Genomic DNA, 14,074 nt, shown 5'->3' with positions numbered 1-14,074 from the left:
CTAAAAAAATTATTGAAAAAAGAAATTCGTATTTCTATTTCGAGATCGTTAAATTATGTTTAAAAGAAAGAAAAAAAAAAATTCTAAAATAATAAAAGCGGCGGGGAAAAAAATTGCTAGCGCAGGTGATAACGTCGCCAAAACTGGTGCAGCTGACGATTAACTGCATTTGTTAAACTGGAATCCCCCTCTGGTAACCTTGAGCGTATCGTATACTGTGTTGTCGCCAATGTCGCCAGCGGAAGTTTGCTTGGCGATGTTAGCGCAAAATGGCTTTCGTTCGATCATAGAAAGCCATGTTACTACTGTAATTTATGTATTGTTCAATGTGTAACGTATTAATTATGCAAAATACCAATGGATTAAAGAAGATAACTTTATAATAACCTTTTTTATTGAGGTTAGAAGACAGTGGATCATCAAAAATTATGAATAAACGGACAGAATTATCGGCATCAAGATCGTAACGCCATTTGGACATCTCACATATATGTTTAAGAAAAATCATTTTTCTTCTAAGATACTGCATAAAAGCTTATGAAAACACTTTTAAACAATTAAAAAATGATTCTGAGGATCGATAAATACCTTTAAAACGAAAACATCATATACTTAGTTCTCAAATAATAGCATTTTAAAGATCGCAACTTTTGGACATACATCAAATTTCAAAGTTACGTTTTTTTAAAATCGTTTACAAAGTAAATAATCTATCTTTATTTTTGTTATCTGTGTAAAATATTAACAAAAAGTTATTCAGTGTAAGATTCATACCTTTAATTTTTTTTGAAACGTATGGAAATAATTTAAAAAAAATTTTTTTTAATGGTACATTTGCTCAGTTAACGTTTTGGTATGTCCAAAATTGTGCCTTTTAGCAAAGAAAATATTTTTTTAAGGGCATTTGAAGAGCTTTTTTTCCATAATTTATGTCAATTCTTGTCTCTATGCAGCATTATAATTTACCTCAAAAATTTTAGAGTTAATTAAAATGAAAGTTATTTGGTGTTGAAGCTTCAAAGTTGAAGTCTGTCTTTGTTCCCACCTTTTGAGAACTGCCCTATTCTACTGTATTACTATGATTAATGTACTTTTTATATTGAAAATACTAAATAAAATATTGGAAATATCAAAATATAATGATATTTTCAAAATAAATATTAGATATATATCATGATATATATCGGCAAACCCTGATATTTGATGAAACACAGTTCTGCTCACAGAATGGATTTTGAAAAACGAAATTCTTAGAACTGCTCTTCTGTTCTACAAAACTTATAAGCAAAGAGAAAAACCCCAAATCACTTTTTTTTTGCCGTCATTAAAGAGTCTAAAATCGTGAACAAAAGGTCACAAAATTTTTGGAGGTAGGCCCCTGAACCAGGGTTGGTAAGTTTTTGAAAGTCTGAGGTTTTTTCCGGTTCAAACCGTAGTTTTTATCCTCATATCAAAAAACCCCTTTTTGACATGTTAGTCAAAAACCTAAATTTCTGTGCCAAAATCTACCTAAATTTGATATTGATAACAAAAATACATCAACAAATTAATCATAACATTATAATTTTTTGATTTCAAACACTAGAGCAAACTTTTAGTTTAGATAGTAGAGTATAGATTTTTGAAATGATGTGCAGTAAGCAATCACAAGCATAACCAGGGTTCGAACTCAATTTCAGAAATAAAATGAAGGAGTTTTGAAGGAGTAAAATGAGATTTTGAAGGAGTACTAATGGGCTGTCATTAAATGATGTTGCACTTTTTTTCACCATACTAGACCCCCTTCCCCCTTTATCACAAAGTGTCACACTTCACCCAATTCCTCCTCTTGTCACATGTCATATTTTTTATAAACATATTGTTACAATAACTGTCTGTACGGTTGAAACGTGTCTATACGGTCTGTACGGGTGAAAATTGCTTTTACACTTGAACAAAGCCATTGCCTTGTTTGGTGATATTTTGATAGTTGACATTTTAACCCTAAATCCAGTGGATTTACCCTAAACTCCAGTAGATAGCGTTTTTTGTTGACCATTTTTACGTTTCTTCATTCTCCTGAAATGACAGTCTTACCAGTAAAACAGTTCAGCCCTATTGAAATAAAGCATTTCCCTGCATTTTAAACATTACCAAATTATCATAACGTGTTGGGAGTTTCATTGACTATTATATTTATGAGGATAATCTTCTAGTTCTAGACAGAACTTCTTGTTAAATATTTAAATAATGATTGGACAATGTGACTTTTGCTGCTGAGAGTGTGGTGGAGGGGAAAACAATAATCACAAAACTTGAAAATACAGCCAAGCACCATTTAAGCATGTTTTACTTCACTTATGAAATGTCTCAGCCATCTAATAATATTTTCACCTTCAACTTTTGTGACTTAACTATAATAAATTTGTAAATCACATTTTTATGGGGAAAAATATGAAATTACTACATTAAAACCGCCCTTATACAATCGCCCTTGAGACTAAGTTGTCGATCGAAGTATTTTAAGTTACTGTCATAGAGGAAGATTACGTAGTCTTGATCTAAAAAAGAAGGAGTTTGAAGGGCCCTTCAAAAAAATTTCCCAAATGAAGGAGTATTGGAGGAGTTTTGAATGAGCGTACGAACCCTGATCACTTTGATTGAAAAATCTGTAGAAAAAAAGAGAGATAAATGAAAGAACTACTATCATTACAGAATAAAAAGTAATTACAAATAGCAGTTATATTAAAAAGTAAACTTAATGACTATAAATTCCCTTAATTTTCCAACGCTTAAGAACAGATTGCACATTTATCTGGTATATTTTCAAACTCACACACTTAATAAAATATACATCTTTCATTAACAGTCATCATTCACTTTATTTAGTCTCATTTTAAATATTTTTCCCTTCGGGCATGTGGCAGCAAAATACCAGTTTTGTATACCTGGGGTGCCCACGGGGGGGGGGGGGGGGTCATGGCGCAAACTACGCTATTGAAGTTTTTAGGGTGGGTTGTTTTGAGGGATATTTTTCTCATATTTGGGGGGGGGGGTCTCTTGATATTGAGAGGGGAGGGGGGCACCCCTTTAGAATGAATCAATCCAAAACTGAAGAACATCCTCTCAATAAATGCTGAACTACATGGACTTGAATGCAAACGCACCATGTTCATTACTTTGACAGAAAACTGAAAGTACTAACTTAAAAATTCAAAGCTTGAAAATGAATAAATTTATAGATTCTTTCCATTCAAGTAATATTTTAACATAAAAATATCAAACATAAATATGTATATAAACAATTGATTGTAAGATATTTTAGAAGTGAAAATGAAAAAAGTAAGATCAGTTGAAGGTTATGCAAATGTGCATATAATACAAAAGAATATTAATAAGTTATAATGCATGTATAAAAACAAACACATTAGCTGTAAATTTTAAGATATTTTGTCTGTGACATGGGAGGTTTATTGCTCATAATAAATGTATTTATAAAATTAAAAAGTAGAAATGTAAAGTTTTAAAAGGTAACAGTCTCAAAACATTAGAAACCATGAGAAAAAAAAAAGAGTAATTAATATTAATGAAGAAAATGTTACTATTAAATGAAATTTGTTCTTGTAATACAACTTGGGCCAGAGCAACAGGCTCTGGCCCATGTGTGTTGTTCCTAGTTAATTTATTAGCCCCCAATGAAGGTTAATGGCCATTTTAGAGCTATCTACCCCCTTCCCCTTTATAGTCTCTTCCGGTATACACGGTTCTATTCCGGTTCTGAGTATCCACAACAATACTAAAGTAGTAGTTTTTTTCCTAATTTGTATTACATTAACATATACATAAAAACATACAGTGTATAAATATTTTACTATGGAGTGAAACTAAATATATATATATATATATAACAGTAAAAATATTTTTAGATCAAATTATTGCATAATGAAGACTAAGAAAAAAATACAGCAAACCCATAACAATCATACTATAAAATTTTAATATGATATTAATTATAAAAATATTTATAAATTGTCAAATGCTTCATCAATAAGCTGTTTAGACTTAGAATTTTAGCTTTCATTAGCAACTACAGACTTTCGTTACCAGTTTGTAGTCCAAGCCTGTTTCAAAGCTTGCTTTGTATCGTGCCAATATTTGAAAAAATAAATTCAGTTCTTGCTGATGAAGCTATGCAATGAAAAAATTGATGACATGCCAAATTAGAAATACTTTCTGAATTACTCTATCTCTTCAGTGATTCCCATTCCTGAGATGTTTCAATAGAAAATGTAACAAGCATCAACAAGAGATTTTCATCAATGTCATTCAGCCAATTCCTTGCTATTTCTTCTTGGTCCTTATTAAGTCTTCCACCCATGTGCCCGCAGCTTGCTATGAATTTTAAGTTTATCATTTTTCAAAAGTGTTGTTCAAAAGTGTTCAAGTTTTCAAAAGTGTTTCATTTTTCAAAAGTGTTTTTTATCAGTTTTCAAAAGTGTGAAATTCATTAGTTTCATCTACAATAATTGAGAAATTTCTCTCAAATGAAATACTGATGGGTTTCAAAAGATTAATTACATATTTCACTTCTTTATGTGTGTGTGTGTAACCCAATATTATTAAATATATTCTTCATGTTTGTATCCATTTCGTCGTCATTTTCGTCAATAATTTTCAAGAAAATATCTTGGTTTTGTATGCAAGTCTCCAAACGTTTAATGCGACTATTCTGTTGATTTCAATTTCTGTTATTGTAATATGTAATCACGCTCAATAGCTTGTTCTTTTTGTTAAATTTTATTACTGTTAAGTTAGTTATAATCTAAAATTAGTTGCACCCATGTGAGACGAATAACTTTCTTGGATTTACTAGATTCGAAAGTATACAATCATTCTAATTCAATTAAATGATTAATTGACAAGAGCTAAGGTATTATAATTATGTACTAATTTTATTACACCATTAAAATAAATCTATATATCAAACATATTCCAACGGCCCGGACTTTTTATGCAAAGTGGACAAAATAGCAACCCTGGCCAAAGGTATTGATTGTATTTGAAGTTCTTTTACTTGCTCTTACAAATTGAAGCTGTTTGAAACATTCACCATTTTGGAATTGATCTCGCAATCTTCACAAGTTCTTACATCAGGATGAATGAAAGGGATATTAAAACTATAAAAGAATTTAGCCAGTTATAGGTCTACCAGTTTTTTTTTTTTTTTTTTTTTTTTTTTTGTTAGGAGTAGTTTTTATTGCATAAACATTGCTGGGGAGAAACTCTCTTAACCTGTAACTTTTGATGAAACATATTCATTTTCTTCAACTAATGAGGGTTTTTTTCTCACTTCTTCCATAGGATTATATCTTGAAAGATTTATAAAATTTAAAAAAATCATTAAAAATACTTAGCTGATTTATAATTAATCATTGAGTGCTAATCAATTTAGTTTTGCTTTAACAAAAAATGGTGGGAGGCATAAGTAATTACATAGAAAGATTTTTAGATTGACAAAATTGTTTGCAGCTAATTGTTAGTTTGTTATTGGAAACAGAAAGTAACTATAGGTGGCGCTATAAATCAGTTAAAAATGAAACCGGCTTGTCTGCTACAATGTTCTGCTACAGCATTATTCTAGCAATGAATCATAACTATTCTAATTGATTTTAGTGATATGATTGCCTTGTTTTCATATTTTATGCTGGTTTGTGAGGATGTAGTTATTCTTAATGCATTAATTATTCTTGCTCCTCCCATACCACATATATACAAGCATAAAAAGCAAAGAGAAATACAAGTTAAAGTGAACTGAATTGCAATTGAAAAATGATCCTTTAATACTGTTCACAAAAAGGAACCATTGTCATAATTATACAGTCAAGCCTCCATATATCAAACTTCCACATATCAAAATTTTCTATATATCGAAATCTCAGCAAATTTCAATGTTCATTACATAGAAAAATTGTTTCTATATATCGAAAAAATCTCTATATATCGAAAAAAAATTCGAGACATTCGTGGATTTCCTTGTCACTTTAGACTGTTTGTCTCATGAAAAATGAAGGTTAGGGGAGAAAATTATGTTTACTAAAGGTTGCTAAGAAACTCGTAAGAAATCTGGGGTTGAAAGGTGTGTAGATAGGTCGTTGTTGCGTTCTGGAGTTCTTAAATTCCCTCAAGTTTATTTCAAATCTCAGTTGTAACCAGCAACACTAAAATAAGTTTCAAGTCATCCCTTTTGTCTGTTGATTATCATTCCTAGTCTTTTTAGCTTCTGTAAAAATCATTCAAGTAGAGTAGATTGATTTTTTACTTTTCTCTCGATTGCATTGTCAAAACGAAAATCCCCTCATGTTGCGGATCGAGTTGAACTGCCGAAGTATGAAGATGTATGAAGCCACAAAAATGTAATTTCTGTTAATTTTTCAGTTATTAACTTTCGTTTAATTCGATGCTCGTATAAATTAGAAATTGTCTTTCATGCACGAAAATTAGCTTTAATTTTAATGTTTTAGGAGATTTTTTTTTGATAAAATAAGATTGTTTCTATCTATCGAAATTTCTATATGTCGAATTTTTTTCTGGCAATTTGCTACTTCGATATATGGAGGTCCGACTGTACCCGCCCGATCGTAACTCGGCTCAAAACCTTGTGTTCTTATGCTTTTCAATTCGCTTAATTACAACTTTCCCACCTTTGAATTAAAAAACCCTTAAAAACATGTCCAAATTTTTTGAGATTTCCACAATTTGGAAGTCTAGATTGGGATGGAGATCAAACAAATAATGCATGGATAAAGCCAAGAGAATCACAATTACAGTAGACCCTCGCAGGGTTGGGTTTTTCGCCGTGCCAGTGGAAAAAACCATGGCAAAAATGGAAAAAACTGGCAAAAATGGAAAAAACCTAATTGCAAATAAAGTAGCATTATAGTGTTAATCAAGAAATAGTGATAATATAATATAAATAATGCACTTCAATATTTTAGTTATGTCTCTCCATGTTATTTCTAATCTATAAGGTGAAAAATAAATAAAAAACAAATGTCGGGATTGCAAAACTTAAGATTTTAAATGTTTGCTAAAATATTTTTTTCAGAATGAGCTGTTAATCAAGCTTAATAAATTAATAAAAAAAATTGAATTCTAATTATATATATATATATATATATATATATATATATATATATATATATATATATATATATATATACACACACATATATTTAACTAATCACTTTTTTTTTTGATCCCACTCAGATTTTTAAGTTATTTAATTAATAACAGAATATTTACTTGAATATAGAAAAATATTAACTTTTCCTCACTGAAGATCAATATGTGCATTCTATATTCACTCTACTGTTTAGTGATACTAGCTCACTCTACAGAAAATGGCAAAGCCTTTTATCAAAATTTTTTCATTCTTTTACTTTTATATAAAAGGGAAAAAAAAACTGTCTGTAAGTTGTTAACACAAAATCTATTTTTGCCAGTTTGGCAAAAACCTATTTTTGCCGGGCGGTAAAAACCGTGGTTTTTTCTACCTCCGGCAAAAACTTGCCAACCCTGGACCCTCGTTTTACCCGGGGATACATTCCACGGAAATGCTGCGTAAATTGCAACCTGCTACCAGTGTTAAAATAGGGGTTTGGTCAGGTCCGGATTTGGAAGTGTGGAGGCCCCGGGGCAACGAAAGGGCTGGAGGCCCCTAATCAGGGTTCAAAAAGATCATCACATTTTCAAAAATATCCGATACTTTGATATATAACCGAATATCTTGATATATATGCACATATCCAATGTTTTCAATTTTTTTTCACCCATGAAAGTTAGGATATTTTGTAAAAATTTTATTGTGGGTGCCCCTTTGTTGTGGAGGCCCAGGGGCAGTAGCCCCGTCTACCCTCCCCTAAATCCGGCCCTGGATTTGGTGCCTTAGATAACAAAATACTTCACTTTAGTGATTACTAATTGTATAATAAGTTTAATGTGTACTTATATCAACTTTTATGCACAACATGCATAAAGAAAACTTAAATTAATTTCGTATGCTGTTTATAAAGAGGAGCTGACTATGATAATCTTTGGCAGTCATTAAGAATTTTTCTGTCATTCTTTGCAGAGCATTGACGCATCCATGATCATTTCCACGATAGAATCTTCCTTCACTAACAAATCAGAGAGATCATTTCTAATGTCTAGAAATGAGTCAACATTTTCAATGTGAACCTTTTTGGTTGTGGTTACCAAAGTAGGTATTCTCGTTGGTTTTGTCCTCCTTTGTCACTCCTAAAAGCTCTTCTTCCAGTGAGTTCTGAACTGTGTGAGTTTAATAAATTTACTTCTGGAAAGAGCTCGGGAACCAATCATATAAAATGGCTCCAGTGGCCTAAGCTCGATCATTAGCGAGCCAAAATGCAGTTGATTATGCATAATCTGCTAGCTTTAGGAGTTTGGATTTTGAAAGAGGGGGAAATGTTATCTGTTTGCATTGCCAAATCCGCGTAAAATTTAAACTCATCGGCGTAAAATAAAATAAGGGTGTCAAATCTTAAACCACGTAAATTAACTCGAGTAAAACGAGGGTCTACTGTAACTACTTTCCAACTTATTTTCAAGATTAAAGCCCAAATCAGCAACTCTCCTTTCAACCTCACAAATGGGTATAATGAGGAAAAAACTTGAAAAAGGCAGCAATTGAAAGTAGCAAAAAAAAAAAAAAAATGCTGGATTCTAATTCTACTTTAAAAACTACTACGATAAAACCTGTGAAGTTGACCACCCTTGTAAGTTGACCGCTTTTTTCAGCCACGGAATTAGCCCTTATCATATAAACAACCTTTGTAAGTTGACCACCTGTTTAGGTTGACCATGAAAGTAGGCCAGTGTTGCCAGATGGTTAAATCCAGATTTCAACAATTCCCTTCCAACTTTTCCCCAAAAAGAGATGTTTTCTATCAAAATTCCCCAAACTCAATTTTTATTTTTCCACTAATATTTTCATAAAATGAATTGACTTCCTCTAATATTTTTGTCTCTTAAAAATTTTTTTTCCCCAAATAGCCAAATTTTCTTATGAAATTCCCCAACTTTTTTTTCCTTCCCATTTTTGCTTTTTTTTCTTCTTTATCTTTATCTTTACTAATAATAAAGCTGAAAGTCTCTCTGCCTGGATATGTCACTCTGTCAGGATATCTGTGACGTGCATAGCACCTAGACTGTTCGGCTGATTTTCATGAAATTTGGCAAAGAATTAGTTTGCAGCATGGGGGTGTGCACCTTTAAGCGATTTTTTCGAAAATTCGATTTTGTTCTTTTTCTATTCCAATTTTAAGAACATTTTCCTGAGCAAAATTATAATAAGATGGACGAGTAAATTACCAAGTTATCATAACGTGGACAAGCCAATTTTGTAAATATTTAGGGGGACCAAAAGACCTTTTAATTTTCTACTACGGGCAAAGCCGTGCGGATGCCACTTGTCATAAATACAAGCGCCTGACTGAGAGATAAGAAATAGCTATTGTTTTTTTCTGCTCGCATTTACTACTCTGCTTCTGTATGTACATTTAAACAATGATTTTTGTATATATTTATCCAAGAACACTCTTCATCACACTTATTTCCACCTGCTTCACGTATCAACTAGTTACTCACGCAGAACATTAATGGGAATTCCGTAGCATAATATTCCACATAATGCGAATTCCATAAAGTTGAGCAAAGTTAACCCAACGCTGTTTGATACAAACAATGTAGCTACTACTTCTTGACACGAATTAACATACGAAAAAAATTCTTTTTTCTCGAGGTTTTTTTTTCCCCATGTTTTCCCAAAGGAAAAAATTTTTCCCCAAAGAATTCCCCTCAAAACCCATTTCCCCAAAGAGCACCAGATTTCTCCAAAATGGGGAAATCTCCCCCAATCTAGCAACACTGAAGTAGGCACCGCAGGCGGTCAACTTACACAGGTTTCACTGTACTTTAATTTATAGAGGATGCAGTTTGCCTTGTTCCATTGAAGGATAAAAAATGGCAGTATGGCTGGAAAAATCAATGATGTTGTATATCTTGTTTTAAAACATTTAGAATTACAGTTAGTTCTTACGTATTACGTAGAAAATTGTTTTCTTAGGTATAACATACAACAAATTTTTGACACAAAACTATCTACTCTCATTATCGCCGACAGTCCCGAAGCCAGTCGAATAGAGCCCTAAGTGACGGGAGATCCATCTGCAAAGTGTGTGGAAAACATATTTCATTTCTCCTCAAAATGTACTAAATCGGACGGATTTTTTCAACACTTTGGAAAGCTTCGAGAATTCCCTTCTTCATAACCTTAGACAAGAAGGTTTTACTATGCTCTTTTGATCGCTACTTATTTCGATTACGTTACCGCGACAGCTGAATTTCCGCAAAGTAGGATTCTGTATTTATAAACCGAATATTTTCCTTATTAGAGCACATAAAACTTACAACTATTCAAATAGGTTTTTAAGATAGAGCACCCTAGACATAACAGCACCCTTAGCAACCGTTAAGTCTGTAGTATTCAATATATTGCACAAAATAATACACTAAACTAAAAAGATATCATGTTGTTAATCATTGGGAAATAAACTACACACACACTTGTAGTTCTTACACACAACTACTAATCTATGAAAGAAGCTCAACTTGTTTGATGATGAATTAATTGCAAGTTAGTGACCGCATGTGCCCGTTTTTCTTTATTAAAGGTATTACGTATACAACTTAAAAAGCTAGTACATTGTTGAACACCATCTACACTACAGATTTATCCCCTAGTATTAATACAGTGATTTATACTTTTCAGTTAGTGCTTAACGATTAAAATGAGACAGCGATTCAATTCAATCTCTTCGGAGATTTCATGCCTACACTCTCTCAACTAGTACAACTACAGCCCCTCAAAAGAGCTCACCTTACTTAAAAGACGTACTTTGTTATTCTTTTGTAGGAAAAAGTTTACACGAGTGCATAAACAAGGTTCGTACTTAATTTCAGAAATAAAATGAAGGAGTTTTGGAGGAAATTGAGATTTTGAAGGAGTACTAATGGGCTGTCATTAACAGGGTTCATACTCAAATTTGAAAATCAAAAGTAAGGAGTTTTTAAGGAGTTTCGCAGGAGTTCATTTTATTTTTTAAGGACTAGTTTCCCGTTTAAAGATGTATTTTTTAAAACTTATTTCAGAAAAACTATGTACAACTCTAATATTATTTATTTTTGTTTTCATACAAAACATTGAATGCACAAACATACTGAATTTATAGTAAAATATGCATTTACTGCATTTTCTTTGACGTGAGCCGCCTAGGAATCAAATTCAAATACAAGGGAGGGGGGGGGGGATGTTACATAAAAGAATTTATAGAAGCAAAAAAAAAAACCTTTAGCATGGTACTTTAACAAATCTACAAGATGTTATTTTACAAATAACTATCTACATAATCGTCATAAATTTTAAAAAAAATTCGGATGTGGGGAAGAAATTTGTCTAACGAAAAAATCGGATTTCCTGTATTGGCAGACGAATAAATAGCGGAACTTTGGTAAAGTTAGGTACAACGTAATCACTCCTATCAGATTGGCGATAGAAAAACATTTTTAAGGCCATGTAGGATAAAAAAAATAAGGAGTTTGTAAGGAGATAATAGCAAAATTCAGGAGATTTAAGGGCCCTTATTTTCTTTTCTTAAAAAGCAGGAGTTTATAAGGAGTTTGTAAGGAGCGTACGAACCCTGATTAAATGATGTTGCACCTTTTTTCAACATATTTGACCACCTTACCCATTTGTCACAAAGTGTCACACTTCACCTCACTACTCCTGTCACATGTCATATTTTTCATAAACATTTTATTGCAATAACTGTTACTTTGTCACCCTCTCTCTTTCCCTCGTCAATTTCATGAACCCGTCTCCCCTTCAAGGCATAACATCACTTGACACAATCACTTAATATAGATAGTACATCTACTTATGTATTTTTAAATATTTAAATAATAATTAGAAAACCTGACTTTTGCTGTTGAGAGGGTGATGGTAGGAAAAAGAATAATCGTAAAACTTGAAAAAATAACAAAGCGCCAGTTAAGCATGTTTTACATCACTTACACAAAATGTCATCCAATAATATCCTCATCTTCGACTTTTATGATTTCTCTGATCAATGAATATATATCACATCTTTATGAAAACAAAATAAATACACAAAATTACTACATTAAAATCGCTCTTATACAACTGCCCTTGTGATGAAGTTAAGTTGTCAATTAAAGTATTTAAGTTACCGTAATAGAGGAAGGTTATATAGTCTTGAACGAAAAAAGGAGTTTTGAAGGAGTTAAAACCAAAATGAAGGAGTATGAAGGGCCCTTCAAGAAAATTTCCTAAATGAAGGAGTATTGGAGGAGTTTTGAAGGAGTTAAAACCAAAATGAAGGAGTATGAAGGGCCCTTCAAGAAAATTTCCTAAATGAAGGAGTATTGGAGGAGTTTTGAAGGAGTTAAAACCAAAATGAAGGAGTATGAATTTCCTAAATGAAGGAGTATTGGAGGAGTTTTGAAGGAGTTAAAACCAAAATGAAGGAGTATGAATTTCCTAAATGAAGGAGTATTGGAGGAGTTTTGAAGGAGTTAAAACCAAAATGAAGGAGTATGAATTTCCTAAATGAAGGAGTATTGGAGGAGTTTTGAAGGAGTTAAAACCAAAATGAAGGAGTATGAAGGGCCCTTCAAGAAAATTTCCTTAATGAAGGAGTATTGGAGGAGTTTTGAAGGAGTTAAAACCAAAATGAAGGAGTATGAAGGGCCCTTCAAGAAAATTTCCTAAATGAAGGAGTATTGGAGGAGTTTTGAAGGAGTTAAAACCAAAATGAAGGAGTATGAAGGGCCCTTCAAGAAAATTTCCTAAATGAAGGAGTATTGGAGGAGTTTTGAAGGAGTTAAAACCAAAATGAAGGAGTATGAAGGGCCCTTCAAGAAAATTTCCTAAATGAAGGAGTATTGAAGGAGTTAAAACCAAAATGAAGGAGTATGAAGGGCCCTTCAAAAAAATTTCTTAAATGAAGGAGTATTGGAGGAGTTTTGAAGGAGCGTACGAACCCTGATAAAAAAAGTTAATTACTATATTTGATTTAAACAAAAAAAACCTAGAAAAAAACTGCAATGTAGTGAAGCTGTGAAAGTTGAAGCGTGAAGTAGCAAGGGACAACTGTATCTTCCTTATTACTGTACCGTACAGTTTTATCCGTAAGGTCCAACACTTGACCGAAAGGAGCTTGAACAAGACTTTCAAACTATTGTAGACAAATTCAACTTAACCTTTCTCAGTGAAAGCACTTTACATTTTAATTCATTTTTTGTATAATTCCTGCGATGAATACAAATGAGTGCTGTATTGCAGACACGCAGTGAAATGGGGCTTTGGGGGTATAACATCACCCCACAGGTCTTGGTTTTAACATTATTAACAGTCTTAATGCAGCAGTTATACATATGGAAGGAACGTTTTTATAAAAAAAACAACTGCAGAAGGTAATTCTTGCTGCGCCAGCGGAGTATTTAATTTAGCCTATGCATTCAAAAATAACGACTGACGACCTTTAAAGAGATTAAAAATACAAAACAACACATCATAACAACAACAGACAAAACAGTCTTTCGGATTTGTCAAAGAACAGAGCCGTAGATTTTACCTTTCTTTCTCTTGCCCCTCCGTATCCGAACTGGACACAGAAACGCCATTACGGGAGTTCAGGGAAAATTTAAATGGTCAGCGCTAAAACCTCTTCGGGGAGCACATCGGGCTGGATAATGCAGATTTCTGGAATATCGGAAGCTGGATGAGGAGGGGGGGCGTTCATAACTGAGCGAGCAGCGAAGAATGTGAGAGTGCAGACGCATAAATAACCACCGCACGTCCCAAGTTGCCCATGGGCACAACTTTCAAGCGAGTTTGTCACCAACGAAAAACAAGCAAACGACGTTTGGTTACGGTCGCAGTGAAAGGGGGTTCGAGCGGTCGGCATATTTCGTGGGTCGCGTTCGGACGGAGTGA

At 32.8% G+C, this 14,074-nt stretch overlaps 1 protein-coding gene across 1 annotated transcript in view; it reads right to left on the bottom strand.

The window, feature by feature from the left end:
• The window catches only part of LOC129232654 (SH3 domain-containing protein Dlish-like), a 40,854-nt gene extending 27,093 nt beyond the window's left edge, over positions 1-13,761 (bottom strand). Inside the window, exons 1-2 of the mRNA XM_054866786.1 lie at positions 13,713-13,761; positions 9,608-9,617 (exon numbers count right to left, since the gene is read on the bottom strand). Of these exons, the coding sequence (XP_054722761.1) occupies positions 9,608-9,617; positions 13,713-13,761 (59 nt within the window). The remainder of the gene's footprint in view (positions 1-9,607; positions 9,618-13,712) is intronic.
• Between the last annotated feature and the right edge of the window lie 313 nt (positions 13,762-14,074).

This window comes from Uloborus diversus, unplaced genomic scaffold, assembly GCF_026930045.1.
Source record: "Uloborus diversus isolate 005 unplaced genomic scaffold, Udiv.v.3.1 scaffold_13, whole genome shotgun sequence".
In the NCBI taxonomy this organism is placed as follows: domain Eukaryota; kingdom Metazoa; phylum Arthropoda; class Arachnida; order Araneae; family Uloboridae; genus Uloborus; species Uloborus diversus.
The sequence above is the reverse complement of the archived record's forward strand: the minus strand, read 5'-3'. Positions and strand labels throughout refer to the sequence as shown.